Source organism: Sinocyclocheilus rhinocerous, unplaced genomic scaffold (genome assembly GCF_001515625.1).
Source record: "Sinocyclocheilus rhinocerous isolate Xijiao unplaced genomic scaffold, SAMN03320098_v1.1 scaffold534, whole genome shotgun sequence".
In the NCBI taxonomy this organism is placed as follows: Eukaryota; Metazoa; Chordata; class Actinopteri; order Cypriniformes; family Cyprinidae; genus Sinocyclocheilus; species Sinocyclocheilus rhinocerous.
This window is the reverse complement of record NW_015646352.1, coordinates 2,157,198-2,176,633: the sequence shown is the minus strand read 5'-3', so window position 1 is coordinate 2,176,633 and position 19,436 is coordinate 2,157,198. Positions and strand designations below refer to the sequence as shown.

The window sequence follows — 19,436 nt, the reverse complement described above, 5'->3', positions numbered from 1 at the left end:
CAGTTAGTTTTTAAGGGTGAACCATGAGGAGTCACAATGTCTTTCTGCTACTTGACAACACACATAATTTGAATTTATGTGCTCAATTGATTTACAGTAATCCTAAACTAATACCTAGCTGCTCGCCCATTAACGGCACTGAAGACCCAAGCAGCAGTTTTTCAAATGTAAATATATATTTCCTAGTAGTGCTGTGTTAGCACTTTACATATTGCACATTTAAATATTTACCTGTTTATTTCTAGAGCCTTTTTAACCCCTTAATTCAGAATCATAAAATGAGATGCAACCAAATACGCCACTGAGCGTTAGATGATGGCAAAGGCATGTATATGCAAACATAAGGGGAAATTACTATTATTCATGCATAAACCAAGGTGAATATAGGCCATTACCACATCCAGATGTCACATATGTCTGGAGACATGAACAGGTGTCACACATGCAAAAGCTTGGCCCAGTTCCCAATCTCATCCAGTCTTCCCCCATTTTCCAATATTGCTCAATACTGCGTATGTGTGCATAAATTTTCCAACAATATTTTTCCATAACCAGGCCATGATTCTCAAAGGGGTTCTTGTCTGGGACAATTTGATTGTCCCTACTATTCTTTGGATAAAATCCTCAAGAGTACACTATTTCAAGGACTGGAGAGGCTGTTTTGACATAAATATCAAACGCAGAGACTGGTCTGTATTAAAGCAGAGTTGGGTCACTCATGGGATTTACCCATAATCCAGCCCAGACTGAGAATGACAGAAAATCACTGTAATCCGACAGCTACATGGATAGGCTTAGAAAATGGTCTTAAGTGGCCTCTCTTCTTTTCTTTCAGAGCTGGCAAAATGTCTGTAAAAAAATACAATCAAATTGTTTCCGCTGACCCTGACACGCCTCCATGTGTGATTGGACCCTGGCCACACATGTAATTGCTTGTAAAGAAAAAACTGTAGCTTTTGGATGAGTATTTTATGTGTACATCAAAGTGAGGCTAAAACACGATTAATGCAAGGCCACAAAATCACAACACATGTTGTTTTAGAGTCTGCAGGGATTTCGGTTGCCAATTGTTCTCTAATTGCTCATAACGTATCCTGTGGCACGTTCAGATATTGAGCTTCAACATTAAGTGGATCAACCTCCCCCCATGAAAAAGAGCAGCAGAGGGAGTTACTGCGATCCCCCAATTACCGTCAGGCTGCCATCCTGTTACATGCGCCAGTTTCAGTGGGTTATTTTAACCTCTGCTCCAGCTCATGTCCTCCGGCCTGGCGTCCTTTCAAAAACAGTCCCGCTCCGCATGAACGTGACAAACAGTGACAGCTCTGCAGCGCTAGGACTGTTTAGGTGTCTTTGCCATGCATACCATGGCCCAATGCAAACACAAACAACTGCTCCTGACAGGCAGGCGTACAATGGTGCCTCCGCGTTATCGACTGGGACAAACAACGTCCTCTCCAAACCTGTCGCCAGCTCTGACCTCACATCTGGAAGCCTGTGTTAGGGCTGGCATCAATCTCAAGCACAAAGTGTTTAGAGAATGAGGTCAAGCAGCATGACATGAGCAGCGTGTCTCAAATCCAGCTGTTAGATCTGTCATCTTCTACTCTTCAACATGTGCACACACATCATTGGAGATCTTTTCACATTTTAAGTCTTACATGAACAAGTCTGAATATGAACCATTATGACATTATGTTGAGAAGATGTTTCGGAATAGATCATCCAAAAATAAAAGCTGTTATTTACTCACCCACATGTTGTATCAAGCTTGCTGTTATTTTTGCTATGGGACACAAAAATTGTGTATTAGTGGTGGGGATTTATCAGTGAGCCTTTACATGATTCTTTCAAAAACACTGATTCATTCAGGAACAAAACAAGTGACTGAGTTTATTAATGAGTCACTGAATCATTCACTCAGCCTATTCACTCAAAAACACTACTTCGTTCTGGAATAAAACATATGACAGTCTTAACAAGTGATTAAATCATTTACTCAATCGATTTGTTAAAAAACAGTGATTCATTCAAGAACAGCAATACTGTGTTGCTGGGAAAAGCAAAACTGTGTGTTTGGAACTGCATTAGTTTGACAATATAATAGATGATATTGTGTCTAAAATGTTTGTTTACTGAACAGTTAGTGTTGATTATAAAATCAACAGTTTAAAACAATAAAAAAATGCTTTGTGGAAAAAATAACAAATTAAATTTGAAATAGTAAATAATGAGCTATGAAGGGTATCACCTATAAATTCCCATAAGGCACCATTTCAGCCTCTCATTTTCTGCCCTGTTTCCCGAATTCAGCTGATATGTTTGAGGGCTTATGAAAACAGTACCCTATAAAAGGCTACGGTGCTTAAACTTACAGCTATGCTACTGCTTTATCACCCCAAGGGGGGTTTTACAGAACGCCATTTCTAAAAAAAAACATTGCTATTAATGACTTAGCTCTTAGTCTCGTTTATGACTCCTGAAGCATGATTACAAGGCATTTTCTCATGGATCAAAGCCTTGGAGCAAATCAATGAGAATCAATTCAACCCCTCCTTTCCCGAGCATTCAACTTTTTACAGACAATTAATTCCACAGATGGCGAATTGCTACAGAGGCACTTAGCATTCTCCGCTCACATTGACTTCCCTTTAAAATTACAGTATGCTATGACACTGGATCTTTAAAAATCCACAGGGTGCAAAAAGTCTCCTCCCATCTAAACTGTAGTCGTAGAATAAGAGGAAGCAAAAACTTAAATGGTTCATTGATCCGGAACATTTTAAAATCAGAACCTCTTAGATCTTTGCTATGTCAAAGAGCAAGAGATTTTAAATCAACAAGGGCCCTTGCAAAGCAAAATTATGAACAGTCCAAGCCTCGCCTTTGGGTACCCAAGCACTAGTTAATATTGCAGTTGTGTCTCTCCTTTCCTGGAAAGAGTAAGGCAAAACTTGAATACAAACTAGAAGGGCTCTGATGTGAAGGGCTAGAGGAGAAATCGAGGACAAGCCAGTCAGCTTCTTGAAATGCAACCCTCATGATTATTTTCTGAGGCAGCCGCACGGATTGTATCTCTTAGTACACTGGCACTCTATGTGGAAGACCTTTATCTGGGCTGATGTACTGAGTTTGTGCTGCTTGTTTACACATCCAGGGCCTTGTGTTTGCCTGCACACTGTGAGGAAAGTTCCACTCCATTAATCTGTGTAGACTGACATAAGCGTCAACTGGCTTCTTGTTGAAATTCAAATGAGCCTAGAGCAACTCTGAACATCAGGGGCAGCGAAAACGAGGGAATGGGAGGTTTGCAGCCATCGATCTGAATAAAAGAAAGAGTTGAGAAAAGAAAAATATTGGAAAAATGTCACCTTTTCTCAGAACGACTTCATAAAGTTCTCTCAAAATGATTCAGCGATGGCAATTAACATTGCACTAGAGGAAATAGTGCACAAAGAAAAAAAGAAAATGAAATGCGAAATATTTCAAGCTGTACTATAGTAGCATATCTAGATTCTCTTGATTCATTTTAACGAAGAAAAGTGCATTTGATGACTGCATGTCATTTTCATAAAATGCATGTTCAAGCGCAGCATATTTATGAATACCCTTTGAAAAGGCTTCCAACAAAGCCGTATACCAGGAAAATGAAATTATCCGTTATCACTCTTTTTTTTTTTTTAAAAACAGTGGTGCAACTGTGCAGGGCAAATTGCTCAAATTATTCCCACTTGTATGTTTTTACCTTTCAAGTGAAAAGGATTTGGCTTCTAAATCAATAATAATTTAGCCCAGTGAAAAGAAAACCCATCTGCCTCTAACCGAAGCCTAAACACATTTAGGGGCCGCTATATGGTCGAGAAAAGCAGAGATTCCTTATCGTTATAGAAACGTTGAATACAATTGAGAAGATGAGTCTCCTGAGATATTTACAACTTCACATTGCTTATATCTTATTCAGGACTGCAAATTCAAAAACGCCTTTGGAAAACATTTCGATTCATTTCTCCGGCGGCCATGTTTACAATGAAAGTGCTGTGCTGGCTTTTGGCCGGTCTCTGAGGGATTTTACTGAATTTCACTTCATGTTCATACACCAAGAAGCAGCATTTGAGCTGGAGGCACGCATCAACAACAATACACGACTGTGTATTGCTGTTGTGTCTTCAAAGTAATGTGTGTCCATTTGCTGCATTGCCTTGCTGATAGACTGATAGCTACTCTGGAACTTAATTATCCTTGGTGGATGGCGAGTATATCTTCTTTCTTCTTTGACGCTTAACAGTGGGACAGTTTGCATGGGTAATAATTTACGTGATCATTATGTGGACTAAATTTCCAATCCAATTTGCTTTATCTGCTCATTTGTTCCCCTCTTCTGCAGTGTTTTGTTTAGGGACACGCTAAAGAGATACAGGCTGAATTGTTGCAGTTCGTGATTAATGTGGTCTATCAAAGTGTTAATTGAAGCGAAATTGGACTGTGCTGCTTGTGTTTGGATTATCTGTTTGCATAGAGTTGGTTTTTTAATTTAATCTTCTTTTAATTTGAGTCTGAAGCTTGTGATTACAATTAAAATGATTACAATTAAATGTAATTTTGTGCTTTATGTGATAACATAAAGCACAAAATTTGGGGTTAGTATGATAAAGCTTTTATTGTTGTTATCTACATTCTACAATAACCATATAGCTGATAAACATCTGGAAGATACTAAGATATGTCAGAAAAACGTGACCTGTCAGATTTAAATGAGAAAGATACAAATGTGTGATTTGTTGAGTCAGATCCTGATAAGCAGTGCAGTCGGTTTCATTTGAATATTGAAAAGAAACATTGCCACCAATAAACCCCACAAAAAATAAATAAACAAATAAATAAATAAAATAAAATCACAGACACAAGAAAATAATATTTTAAAGCACAGTAGGTAACAAACATCTTGTTGGTATAAAACTGGTATCAGCGTTCACACAGGGAAATTATTTTGAAACCTGTAAAAGTGGAAATAGAAATTCATAAAATCATTAAAATTCAAGAAAAAGTCATGGAAATGTTCAATTTTTTCAAGTTAAGTTTGGCTCAGAACTATTTCATACTATTTTAACAACTATATATATATATACTTTCATACTATACACTCTAAAAAATGCTGGGTTGTTTCAACCCAACTTTGGGTCAAATATGGACTAACCCAACAGTTGGGTTAAATTTTTACATTCAAATTTTAACCCAAAAGTTGGGTTAGTCCATATTTGACCCAAAGTTGGGTTGAAACAACCCAGCATTTTTTAGAGTGTACTTTTCATACTATTTTAACAAGATATTAATTTACATTTATTCATTTTCATTTCATTTATGTTGTTTTACATTGGAGAAATCTGGATACATTCATTTAACAGTTTAAAACAATTAATTCCACTAATTAATTCTACTAATAATGTATTGCTACCTGACATAGAAACGGAAAACAGAAATATCTATAAAATTATGTTTTACATGAGGCCTACATGAAATCTGTTGGTCTTTTTTAATATATATAAATTGGTTTATTATTTATGCCTTTAGCTAAGTGTCTAGTACTGTTTAACACCAGGTTTGCAGAATCCTTCTGGTCATGTGCGATTTTAAAAGTCATGAAAAAATCATGGAATACAACAAATGCCTATGGGACTATTGTTCATAAGTCATTCTTCTTTTCCTTCTTGTCCTTGAGATAATGCTGCACACCCACGAGACTATTGCTGTTACTAAAAAATCCAGAGTCTGCTTGATATCCTCTCTCACCAATAAATCTCTCATCTCATCTGATCCTACCGGAGAGGCAGCATGTAATTATGAGGAAGCTTCCAGGCAGGTCTGTCCCTTCCCCCTTTTCTGCACAGGGGAGAGATAATTACTGGACCTGCTTTTCAAGGGCAAACAGTGAAGTACCGTCACCGACGACTGAGCTCTTCACGTCTAGAGCGAGACGGCACAAAGATTTTCTACTGGAACTCCCGGTTCCCCCCGTCTGGTCTTCTGTTCTCATTAATCCACACATACACCATTTATCATCATTAGCATCCCACTCAAGAGCCAGGATCATCCTGTTTTAGGCCATTCTCAGCCTCGTGAGCACCGGTTTAGCTCACCGCTTTACTTCCTGAGCGGGAAGTGAGGGTGATTGTCAGCTTTGAATATTTCATTCATTGTACATTTATGCAGTCTAAAGTCTGTATTGCGTAAAAGGTCACAGCTGGGGTGACATAATAAAGAACATTTTAAAAATAAAGTTTAGTTCACCTTGCATTGTTTCAAATCTGTATGACTTTCCTTCTTCTGTGGAACACAACATTTAAAATTTGAAGTAAAAAAAAGAAAAAAAAAGTGAACTGTTTTTGTCCATACAATGAAAGACAACATGATCCAAAGTTTTGGACCCCATTGACTTTCATTGTATAGACAAAAAGAGTTCTTCACATTGTCTTCATAGTTAAAAATACCTTTCAAACTGAATCATTGTCAGTAGCCACGTCAGAAACTCCGCATCAAAGCCTGGATGAAAGATTTCCAATTAAAAGAACATTTGATGGTTCTCAGGTGGGATGGGTTTGATAGGATGTTTCTAAAAATGGACATCTTTTATGCTCGGTTTTACTGCCAAATCCTGGCTCCGCGATCCATCACAATGTAATATATCTGCCCTAATCCAACACAGGCTCTTTGTGTTCTTTGTGTAATCTTCTCCATAGAAAATAAAAAACATTAAAGCACCCAAAGCTTGTATGATTCCATAATTCAGTCTGTCCCACAAACTCTGCTGACAGCTAGAAATGCATCTATTTAGGGAACAAGAGGGAGGGAGAAAAGAGGAAGAGAAGGAGAAGAGAAAAGGATGCCAGTAATTTAAGTAAACTGTAGCACTGAATAAATGGATGGAAAGAGTTCATTCCAATAGAGGGCAAAGTAATTAGAGGAAGGTGATGTATTTTCACTAAACGATCCTTCTAATGTGAAGCAATGGGAGTGGTTTGTTTTTGTGGGGTGAAAAAGGGTGATTTTAATAATGCTTAAAGTATTGAATGATGGCTATGTGGACCTAAGTGTGCTGATATAATACAATTTGAAAACCTGCGTTTTATATAAGACTATATACTCATGCCTTTGATCGATGTCTTATGGAGCAGTTTATACTGTGACTCATACGAAGAAAATCAAGTTTCTTTTCAGGCCTGAAAAACCTGCATGCAAAGCTAGAATTAAGTTAGCTCAGGAAAGACACAAAGCCCTTGGTTTCTCAAAAGCACATTATGAAAAGAAACATGCTGGGCCCCAAATGTCCTCAATGTTTAAGGTGGCTCTAAACATTATTTTTGTCATGCGGCTGAGCTGCTTGGAGCAGCAGGTAAAGCAGGTTAAGCTTTTTAGAGGAAAAGAGTAATGCAAGAGTCTCCCTCAAGAGACAAAGAGACAGCGGCGAGGGCACTGCAAATGAGAGAAGATCATTACTGTGGGAGCACAAAACACCATCATGGCTTTGACGTCTTGGTCTCTTGGTATGTATATATATATATATATATATATATATGAGAATCCAATATAGTGCTTGAATTGAGCCTTGATTCCGTCATTAAGAAAGTTCATTGAAAGAAAATGTCTAGCTTTTCACTGAGAATGAAAAAAGCCATGAATATGACTTAACAGATGATGATGGCCATGTATTAAAGTGATGTGCCAATTGCTAAATCATTACTTTAATGAATTACTCGCTCATTAAAGTCACCATAAAGTCTAATTGAAGTGAATGATGAAGCAACCTTGGACAGTATTTATTATATATGGTGTTATGAGCTTTGAAGTTTCTGAAAAATATAATATCAGTAAAAGAACAATGCAAATGTCTCGGGGAAAGTTAATTAACCTTAGTTAAGATTTCAGATTCAATAACAACCACCACCAAACCACCAATGTTATGATTGGACATACAATTTTTGCCTTGCAGAATACTATCAATACAAATCTCAGATTTACACTGAAGAATTAAAGATTGCACCCTAGAAACCATAAAAAAACACCCAGCAACTGCCAGTTGTTAGCGACAAGTGACTGTCTTTATCTTTATGAATGAATCAACTGACTCATTTATTCAACCGTTTGTTCAGAAACGTTCATTCACTCCACAACGAAAAAGTAATTGTCTTTTTGAACGAGTCATTGAATCATCTACTCAAGCGATTCAACAATTTATTGTATAAACTGGTAGACCTACTGTGAATAAAAATTAATGGAATTCCAGTAACATCTTTCCTTTTTTTATTAATGTCGCTTTCAAACCAACTGTGAGAAAAATCATAATGCCATTGTTTGGACTGACCTTTTATGACCTAAGACCATAACGATTTCAGTAATTTTTTAACACAAACAAAATCTCCATTAATGGCTTGATCGCCCATGGATCAAACATCACTGAACCCCCTCACATCTTATATTCAGAACACTTATCTGCCGTGAAATCATTACAGCTCTTGTTCTTGTAGCATTAGGGCCGATATGGCTTTTGTAATGACTCTCTTTCAATTAAACAAAGCACAAGAGCAGTGGGCTGAAAAAGTGATTGCTCTCACTTAAAAGCGATTTGCTTGGCATACATCATTATTAGTGGTCCATAAAAGTCATACAGATTGAAATCACGGTCACGTCTGAACAAAAATAATATTTCCGATGGCTATAATTTATGAGATCTCAGTGTCATGATGGTTGTGTGGGGTTAATTAGCAACAGGGATGAGCCTTCAACAACAGTCATCTAGGATGTGTAATTAAGTCTCTCATTCAAGTGCAAATGACTATTCAGTCTCCTTTCAATCCTCAATGTCATATTCAATGATTCTGCATCACCAAAATTAAATCATCTTAAATAAATACTTTTAACCTAGATGCTTTTAGACATGAGGCACATATGAAGCTACAAAAAGTGTATGCTATATATATAGACATGTTAACAGGAAATTTTACTCCGCTCTGGACTTTTGATGGAATTTGCAATGTTACATGGAGTCATCACAATATAAGCCATCTTGAAGAAGACATTCTGAATTATTCATAACAGTGCTCTTGACCCTGTTCTTTTCACTGACCTATTACAACATCATGCAGTCATTTATTGCAGCTAAAAATCTCCACACATACATATCAAAACACATTTGTGCAATTACTCCCTCGTCAAGGGCTTTGGGCTGTTTAAAATGCTCTCTGTGCTCCCCCCAAAACACACTGTACTAGAAGAAGGGCAGAATGTATTACAAGAGGCTATTAAATATGTCCTGCTCCTCCTTTCTCTTGCACACCAAGGACAGATCCAAAATCTTTGAGTAGGAACAGGATGATATTCCTGTCCCGACACCGGAGCATGTCCTCCAGGTAGCCTGGACTTGACATGCTCTGCACACTAAGCAACAGAATGCCATCTGGATCAACGCCCACACAGAGCCTTGGCCCTTCATTTCTGCCAATCACGAGGGTCCCCTTCAGACCTGTTCCATCAGTAGGTGGAGGAGATGCGCTACAATTCAGGGGAAAGGATTTTAGTTTTTCCTGAGCGTAGGATGCTGAAAGCACATACTGTGACCCGGAATTTATTTGTTATTTGGTAACATCATTTAATGTAAATTATGTCTTTAATGTAACACAGATATAAATGGGTTCTTATAGAGGTGATTACTATTATTTTATAGAAAAAAAAACATGTTAACTAAAATTAAACATTTGAATATTATCACAGATATGCATTTTCAAATATACATATGAAAAACAAAGTCTATGTTAAAGTCTACCTACCCTGAGAAACAGTAACATCTTTATTATACTTTATTAGTCTTCTATAACTGAAACTTGGCAGCCATAAACATGCCACGAAAGTGGAGTATTGATAAAGATCACCATACGTTGGTTCAATGTTGGTTGAAACTGTCCTTAAGTCTGTGGTCTCCACCAGTTTTAAAATCGGTTAAGATTTGAAAATCATCTAGTGTGTCCCAGGCCTTAAACACAGTGGTCGGTGTATTCCAAATACAGAACAAATGACTCGTATGAATCGGTTCTTTTTAGGGAATCAAATAAGTATAACAAAACCAGCATAGTCCGATTTACAAACAAATGACTCTTATGAATCAGTTCTTTTTAGTGAATCAAATACATATAACGCAACCAGTGTGCTTACAAACAAATGGCTCTTTTGAGCTGGTACTTTTAATGATTTGTTTTCGAACACCGAATTCTCGCAAACAAAAGTTACCGTTTGATACAGTCAGTCAGAAAACATTCGCTGACTCTGTCAGAACCTGGTTACTGAATCAACATGAAGTTATCAATACTTCCGGTGACTCGTTACTTTGAAGCTGTCCACAACCCTCATGCTTTCTCATATTAGTTAACTCTTTCTGTTCAAAACAAGTTTGTTGCTTAATTTGTCATCTTTACATTTGGCCTTTGTGTTTGACAGAATGGGAATTTGGACACAAGTACAGCTCCTGTATGTTTCCTTTAACAAAGGAAACAACTGCGCTTTCATCAAAATACATTGAGACTTTTATTATTAAAGTTTCTTTGAATGTTCGCCGGTTCCCTCCTCCTTCTTCCTGATCTACGAACTTTGTTACACTAACATTTACGGCTACATGAATTTGGGTCATGACTCATACTTAACAAAACACTGTATTAAAGTGACGTGCCATTTATATTGCGAAATGTTAAAGGTTATTAAATTGCTCCGTTATTAAAGTCACTATAAAGCTTAAGTTAAATTATTAAGCATCAGTGGGCAATATTTGTCATTGGTTTCTCATGAGTGTTAAAGTTGTATAGGACCAAAATATGAAAAATCGTGTAGAAGAGTAAAAAGTGACTCAGCAGTTAACCTAAGTTAAGATTCTTGCTTCTTGTTTAAAGGGGTCATAGGATGCTGCATGCACTTTTATAAGTTGTTTGAACTGAGATGTGCATATCAACTTGTGGAAAATGGGCATCCTATGACCCCTTTAATCTAAATCAAATGAACCAAATGTGATAGCCAAATTTGATAACTTCTATACTTTGAAAATTAAAAACACTCAGATTGTACAAGCTGATACCAACAAGGAAAAATTCATGGCATTTGAGTAAGACTTTTTCTCATATGACTATTCAATCAAAAAATGCCAGCCATAATCTCACATTTGGCATCTTCTGAGATTTCAAGACACTGAACTGGGGGAAAAGCCCCATTTCAAATGCCAATGTCTGGCTTCAGGTGAATGGATAGAGAGGAAAAACACAGCAGATGAGGTGAAGAATGGAAGAGTGCAGCTTTGTGGTCCAAATGAACTCTAAAGTATGTCAAGTTTCAGATTGGTTCCTCCATGTCCAATATTTTAGATTAATTTAATCCATCACACTTTGTTAGCTTCATTGTCCTGAAGCTAAAATAAAAATGCAGTGATCATAAATGAAATTATGTTAAGATTCTTGCTTCTTGTTTAGTCTAAATCAAATGAATCAAATGTGATAGCCAAATTTGATAACTTACTTTGACAATTAAAAACATTCGGATTGCACAAGCTGATATCAAGCAGGAAAAATGCATGGAATTTGAGTAAGACTTTTTCTCATACTGTTTACTTGATGCTTTCAGTACGACCTGAAATCATTACAGCTCTTATTCTTGTAGCATTAGGGCTGATATGGCTTTTGTAATGACTCTTTCAATTAAACAAAGCACAAGAGCAGTGGGCTGAAAAAGTGATTGCTCTCACTTAAAAGTGATTTGCTTGGCATACATCATTATTAGTGGTCCATAAAAGTCATACAGACTGAAATCACGGTCACGTATGAACAAAAATAATATTTCTGATGGCTATAATTTATGAGATCTCGGAGTCATGATGGTTGTGTTGGGTTAATTAGCAACAGGGATGAGCCTTCAACAACGATCATCTAGGATGTGTAATTAAGTCTCTCATTTAAGTGCAAACAATTATTCAATCTCTTTTCAATATTAAATCTCATATTCAGTGATTTTGCACCAAAATTAAATTATCTTTAATAAATACTTTTAACCCTGATGCTTTTGAGAGGCATGTGAAGTTACAAAAAGCATGTATGTCATATCCAGGCATATTTATAGGGCATTTTATTCAGCCTGGGATTTTTGGTGGGATATGCAATGTTACATAGAGGCATCACAATAACAGGTCTCATCTTGAAGAGGACATTGTGAATTATTCATAAACGTGCTCTTGACCCTGTACTTTTCACCGACATATTACAAAATTGTGCAGTCATTTATTGCTGCCAGAAATCTCCACACATACATATCAAAACACATTTGTGCAATTACTCCCTCGTCGAGGGCTTCAGGCTGTTTAAAATGCTATCTGTGCTCCCCCAAAACCATGACACACTGTGCTGGAAGGAAGGCAGAATCCATTACAAGAGGCCATTAAATATGTCCAACTTTTTTCCTACACCAAACAGGGTCCAAAATCTTCAAGGAGGAACGGGTTGATATTCCTGTCCCGAGACCTGAGCTTGTACTTGACATGCTCTGTGCAAACAGATGCCATCTGGATTGACGGCCACACAGACCCTCGGACCTATTTCTGCCAATCCCCTCCAGACCTGCTCCATCAGTGGGTGGAGGAGACATGCTATAGGGGACAGAATTGTAGTTTTTGTGAAGACAATATGGAAGAGAGGGATTCTGCTAAAAACATGCTTAAGTACAGCACAACAAGTGACTCAGCAGCCAACGCAGTGAACTGGACGTTGAAATTGTCTCATGACATAGTTGATTACACACAAACTGTTTGTCAGCAATTTTTAGACAAGCTCGGCTACAAAGCTGTCAACTCCCCCGAGGAGCTGAAAAACACTGCTTTCTCTGTGAGGACAAAATCTTCATACCTTTTTTTGTAATAACAGCAATCATGCACACGGATATCTATTCATTTATATAATAAACAGAGTGCTACACTTATCACAAAGATATTCAATATTCTGGTCATTACCTCAACAGTGAATGTGAATATTGTGAAATTATGAAGCTCATATTTTTAAGTTACACATTCTAATATAAAATAGGTTCAAATATTATATGTTTTTATTAAGTAATTACCCAAATGCAATACAAACAAGATATAGCACCATAAAGAACATTAGAACAAGACAAAAACCATACATTTATGAGTAAATATTGCAGAGTAAGCAATAATAAAGATTACATTATTTGCAAGCAGATGTTTGTTTATCCAACTAATGTTGGTTTGGCAAAAGGTTTTGATGTCTATTTTTTATTTATTTTTACCTTTCAGGACATTCAGGAGAAATGACACCCCCTTGTGGTCTGGAAAAATACAGTAGCTAATCATGACTACTTTTTTGCCAATAATATGCAGGCCGACATTTTCAAATGCTTAAGCACAAAGCTCTGTGTGGCAAATCTTGCCGGAGAACAACACAATTATATGCAACACTACCCACAGTGCTTTCAACATATTTTCAACAACTGTCATATTCACTTCAGCATCTGTCCAATAAAATCAAACGCCTCTGTAAGAGAAAACAAAATGAAAATGTAAACATAAATAAAAGACACTTATTATTTGGAATTCTGACAGACCGTCAGCACGGTCTCTTCTCATCGCGGGTTGTTCTAAAGTCAGCTAATCTGCTATATGCGGCTTCTGTTCTCAAATCCAGGGAGCTGTTTGGTGTAATGGAAAGCACCATGGCAGCTCCTGTCTTAATTAGAGTTGGACTTGACGGCCCATGTTTTCCAGCCCTTCCTCTCCCACACAAACTCTTTTCAATTACAGAAAATAAAGTCAGCTGTCTCGTCTGGAGGCGCTGATCCAAATCCGGCAGAGGAACAACCTTGACCAGCCGAGACCCAAATGTTCCTGACTCACGCATGAACCATCAGAGACAACGATCAGACAGTTCTCATATTCATTAAGTCCATGTAGGTGAAGTTTGGGTTATTAAGCTGAGAAAATTTGGCTGTAAGCCTAACAAGCTTTTACTATTCAATAATATGTCATGTTGACTCCATAGAAAGCATAATATTTTGGTATACTTTACTGAACGTGATGGGAAATTTTGAACAAATAAAACATTTAATTGTAGCTCTTCCTGCTAGTTCATTAAACCAGGCCAGAGTATACAAGGTCTTTCAGAGTATGTCATAAATCTGTTATGGCTTAGCTTTAACTGCCTCTTGCACAGTACAATCGCATATTGAAATCATGTTTCATGCTTTGGGTATCCTCATTTCTCTGGACACGGTTGTCATAGAGGATCCATACATTCTGAGCACTAGAAAATAACTGGCGAACAGGTGATGCATTGTAGTGTTCGGTGGACAGAGTGGGGAGGATCATTTGCATTTGAAAGCTTATTACCAGCTCTCAGCAGGGTGGATAAAGAGGACACACACCCATCTTCACCCCAGTACTGCACATTTTATGCCTTGCCGATATGTAGGCTGACGTTTTCAAATGCTTGAGCACACACACTGATTGAAATTGGGGTTGCATTGAGCACACACAGATAAAACTGATTTCACAAAAAGCCAAGCATAATCTCACATTTGGCAGCTTCTGAGATTTCAAGACGCTGAACTGGGGGAAAAGCCCCATTTCAAATGCCAATGTCTGGCTTCAGGTGAATGGATAGAGAGGAAAAGCACAGCAGATGAGGTGAAGAATGGAAGAGTGCAGCTTTGTGGTCCAAATTAACTCCAAAAGTCTCCAAAATCTGCATCTACGCTGATATTGGGAAGCAGTACTTTGGCTTTTTTTTGGGAAGTACCAAAACAACACATGGATAGCCGATAGCAGTCCCATCTTATTTCCATGCAAGAGATATTGTCGCTTCTCAAAGATATTAGTCAGATATTATGTCATTATACCCGTGTCTCCTGTACGCAAACAAATTACTCTTATGCAGCAGTCTTTTTAAATGAGTCAAAAAGATTCACAAAACAGTCTCGCAAACTCACTTGTGACACAAAATATCGGTTGCTACGTCACAACTTTAAGTGTTGTTATAATGAATCAAGATTATATTAATTTGTGAAGCCCATATCAAAACAAACCATGAAATAAATAACACGCCACCTCTGGACATCATACAATAGCTTTGTGTGAATAACAGACTGAGATTAGAATCATTATTTGCCTAAAAATATTCCCTCCTTTGCAGCTCTCAAATCTCATTTGTGTCCACATACACTCAAATATGTTATGTTAAGATGCCAAGACACAGTACATTGCACAAGATTTACCATTAACACAAAATTAAAATTTAAAACTACGGCAGAGGAGCAATTATGTAACAGCATGTAACATCCTAAATTTTGGTCCGTTTCTCAAACAAAGCTATCAGTGGCTTCAGAAGACTTACAATATAGAGCATGGGTCACATGGACTACTGTTACGGCACATTTGTGGTCCTTTTTGTCATTTTTGCAACTTGATAGTTCCCATTCACTTTCAATATATAAACAAGAACACTCGGGACATCCTGTTTTGTTTTCCAATTAATAAAATAAGTCAAATTTGCAACAATATAAGGGTGAGAAAATGCTTTTTTAATTTTGCGGATTTATGGATTTAGATTTATATTACCCGATGAATATAGATTTATATTACCCTATGAATCTATAGCTATGTGAAAGGCTTATTAAAAAAAATGCACTAACAGTTAAAACCAACATATGATCATATGGGAAAAAAAGAAAGAAAAAAAAAAAGAATTATTTGTATGAACTGTGATGTGAGGAAGTTGCACACCCCCATAATGTGGAAAACACAATATTTCTACACATACTGTGCCATTACATAATTATTTTTCAGCCTTTCAGTCAGTCAATCAGTACTGAAATCCACCAGCTGGTCATGTCTGTCCTCGAATATTCTTTTAAAATATATCCTGCTCTCATAGCGACGGATGGCTGAGAAAAATAGCTACAATTTCTAGATGCCACCAGTTCACCTCATCCAAACTAACTCCATGTTCAAAGGCTTTAGCATCGAGCACAGACATGTTAGGAGGGAGGACACGTATAGTGACCCAAATCTGCCTCCCCTCGTGCTGTTTTTTTTCTCCTCAGCCTTTGTCATCTGTGGTTTTGAGGGAAGGGGATGAATATTCGCATAGGGTTTCGTAGGGCGGTCTACGTTTTACTTAATCCGTGTGACCGACTGGCACACCTCTTTTCAGTCTTCTCACGACGAACGAACGAAATATCTGTCCGGCGTTTAGTCACAGAGAGATGTCTGAGGATGCGCATCAATACCTTATTCATCCGTTGTCTCTCCACGGAGCCCGTCTGCGAATGTTTTACCCCGAGCATGAATGGAGCTGCTTGAGGAAATACGACTTTTTCATCGGTTTTTGGGGAATTAAGAACCCCTCGCCATCTGAACACATGAATTAAAGCGATAAAACGTCTATGACGGGCGTTACGGGACGACTACGCAAAGCCATCGCGGCATATGGTGATTTTTTTCTTTTGTTTAATTTTTCGTCATGTTGTCATACAGCTTTATATGAGGCAAGTATATCGAAGTATTTATTTCACGATATTTTCGAGCCTATTGGATGTTTGAAATGTTTCTGCTGGAATAAGGGAGAAGTTGGTCACCGTTTCCTAGTCGACAGTCAGATCGGATCTGCTATTTTTTTTATTTCCAACTGAATCCCGAGTTGTGTTACACTGCGGTAAATCAGAACTCGACGCGCGCGGTCGTCGACGGCTGCCTTTCAAACCTATCATAAAAAGCTTGCATATAGTATTGTGAGAGATTGCAATTAATGCATCACTCTACAGGTGCCTGAACCGGTGCCAGTTTCTGAAAAGAACTGATTTTGTAACCTGTCTGCATTCTAGATGCTGGTTTGCATGAACCTTTGCTGATTTCCCCAAGGGAAAAACACAATACCTCAGGCTTTTGTAAAAGCCTGTAGAAAGCAGTTTAGTTGTAGGAGTTTGGCTGCATTAAAACGTGAAGTAGTTTATCAAAGTGTCATATTGCAATAAACTGATTAAAAGACTGATTAAGGCTTGCATTGTGAAGCATAGTGCAGAATGCAATATTATATATTTTGAAAGCACATTTGTCTTTGCTAGAGGTTTAGAAAGAAACTCTAATTTAAATTAGTTGTTCACACTTTTAAGTTTTTATTTGCTTTGATACTGATGCATTATAAATCACATTTTTAAAAATTAGTTGAAAGTTCATAGATCAGTTTCTTTATTTCAGACCTGGTTAGATGTTTAAAATGTAATGAAATGTTATATATTTTTAAAATCTCTTTATGTCTTACTTTGTTTTTGAACTAACTTTGAGATCTTTTTTCCCCCCAGCTGTGTCTTTGTCTATAGGATCAAATCAGACTGCATCATCTAAATGAAGAAACCCAGCCATGCAATGTTCTTGGAAGGCTGTGATTCTGCTTGCGCTGGTGTCCATAGCGATCCAATACACAGCAATCAGGACGTTCACAGCTAAGCCTTTTCATATGTGCCCTGTTCCTAACCCTTTGAACTGTGGCTTGGGACAGGATGTGGAGTCCTTCGATCGGATGTGTGATGAGTACCCGTATTTTAATTACAATTCCTCCAGGAAGACTCACATCCTCATCTTGGCGACCACCCGTAGCGGCTCCTCTTTCGTTGGACAGTTGTTCAACCAGCACTCAGATGTGTTCTATCTCTTTGAACCACTCTATCATGTCCAAACGACCTTAATCCCTCACCTTTCTCCCAGCAGATATGCTGTTGAGCGCAGAGTGATGCTGGGAGCCAGTCGTGACCTTCTTAGAAGCTTGTACAACTGCGACTTGTATTTCTTAGAGAGTTACATCAAGCCACAGCCGGCAAACCATACCACGGATAAACTGTTTCGACGAGGAGCCAGCAAAGCCCTCTGCTCCATGCCGGTCTGTGATGCTTTCAGCCCCAGTGATGGCAATATAGAAGAGGGGGATTGTGTTCGAAAGTGTGCCTCCCTTAACTTGACCCTCGCTACAGAATCATGTCGGGAAAGACGCCACATGGCCATTAAAACAGTGCGTATTCCAGAGGTCAATGATCTCAAGGCACTGATCGAGGACCCTCGGCTTAATCTGAAAGTTATCCAGCTGGTGAGGGACCCGCGTGGGATATTATCTTCTAGGATTGAAACTTTTCGGGACACATACCGCCTATGGCGGATCTGGAGAGTCACAGGCCGTAAGCCATACAACTTGGATTTGACTCAGCTTACGACAGTGTGCGACGACTTTCTGAACTCGGTGTCCACCGGCTTAAGCAGACCACCATGGCTTCGTGGACGGTACATGCTGGTGAGATACGAGGACCTGGCCAGGAATCCACTCCAAAAAACCAAGGAGGTTTATGAATTCCTTGGTCTTTCTTTGGAAAAAAGTGTGGTGGACTGGATACATAACAACACAAGAGGCAATAACGATGTGTCAGCAAAGCATAAGTACGGCACATTGAGGGACTCAGCGGCCAATGCAGAGAGCTGGAGGTTGAAATTGTCTCATGACATAGTTGATTACACACAAACTGTTTGTCAGCACATTTTAGACGAGCTCGGCTACAAAGCTGTCAACTCCCCAGAGGAGCTGAAAAACATGTCGCTCTCTCTCATTGAAGACAAAACTTTCATAACTTTTTTGTAACAAAGGTAATCATGTGCACGCACAACTATTTTTCTACATTTATATTCTTGCCTTAATGTGATTGACATTTGCACTATGAACTTCTTTTTTACTTCGGAGACTCCCTCGCAGTAACCCTATGATTTTCGGAACAGCACAAGAACCAAAACAGTTAGCTGTAAAGAGAACTCAACTTCACCTTGATTGCATTGAGATAGTAATGTTCATTATTTATATATTAGAGCAGAGCAACACACTATTGACAAAGAAATTCTGTATGCTGGTCATTGCTTTGACAACAGTGAATGTGAATATTTTGTCGGTCAAAGAACCCAGACTATTCTCAAGAGATCTTTAATGTGGGACTGAAATGCTGTCATGTATAATAACAGCCGTGCAATAAAATTGTGAATGTCACAGACTATTTCTCAGGTTGTTTCTCAGTGTAAAGTCTTGTCTGCCATAGAGTTTTTGGGATTTAAGCTTGTGTTTGGTTTGCTTTTAGAATGCATAATGCATTGGTGCTGTATCTGGGTAAAAAAGCTAATCTAAAGTAAACTCATGCACTTCAGTCTGCTTGCTTTGGGTGGTTATGATTTACAAATAAGTTGTAAAATTCAATCAATTATTGTTATTACATTACAATGATATATGTTGTTTTTTTTTGTGCAAAATGCCATGATACTACTTCAGAGAAATCCAATGCAATCCAGTGTATCAAGTTTTCAGAGTGGACAATTTGGTAGTTTA

At 38.0% G+C, this 19,436-nt stretch overlaps 1 protein-coding gene across 1 annotated transcript; it reads left to right on the top strand.

The window, feature by feature from the left end:
- Positions 1 to 16,129: 16,129 nt before the first annotated feature.
- LOC107707501 (carbohydrate sulfotransferase 1-like) lies at positions 16,130 to 19,067 on the top strand. The gene is made up of 2 exons (XM_016511553.1): positions 16,130 to 16,516; positions 17,386 to 19,067. Exon 2 carries the CDS (start codon positions 17,445 to 17,447, stop codon positions 18,705 to 18,707), a length of 1,263 nt encoding a protein of 420 aa, XP_016367039.1. The 5' UTR covers positions 16,130 to 16,516; positions 17,386 to 17,444; the 3' UTR covers positions 18,708 to 19,067.
- Positions 19,068 to 19,436: the final 369 nt, after the last annotated feature.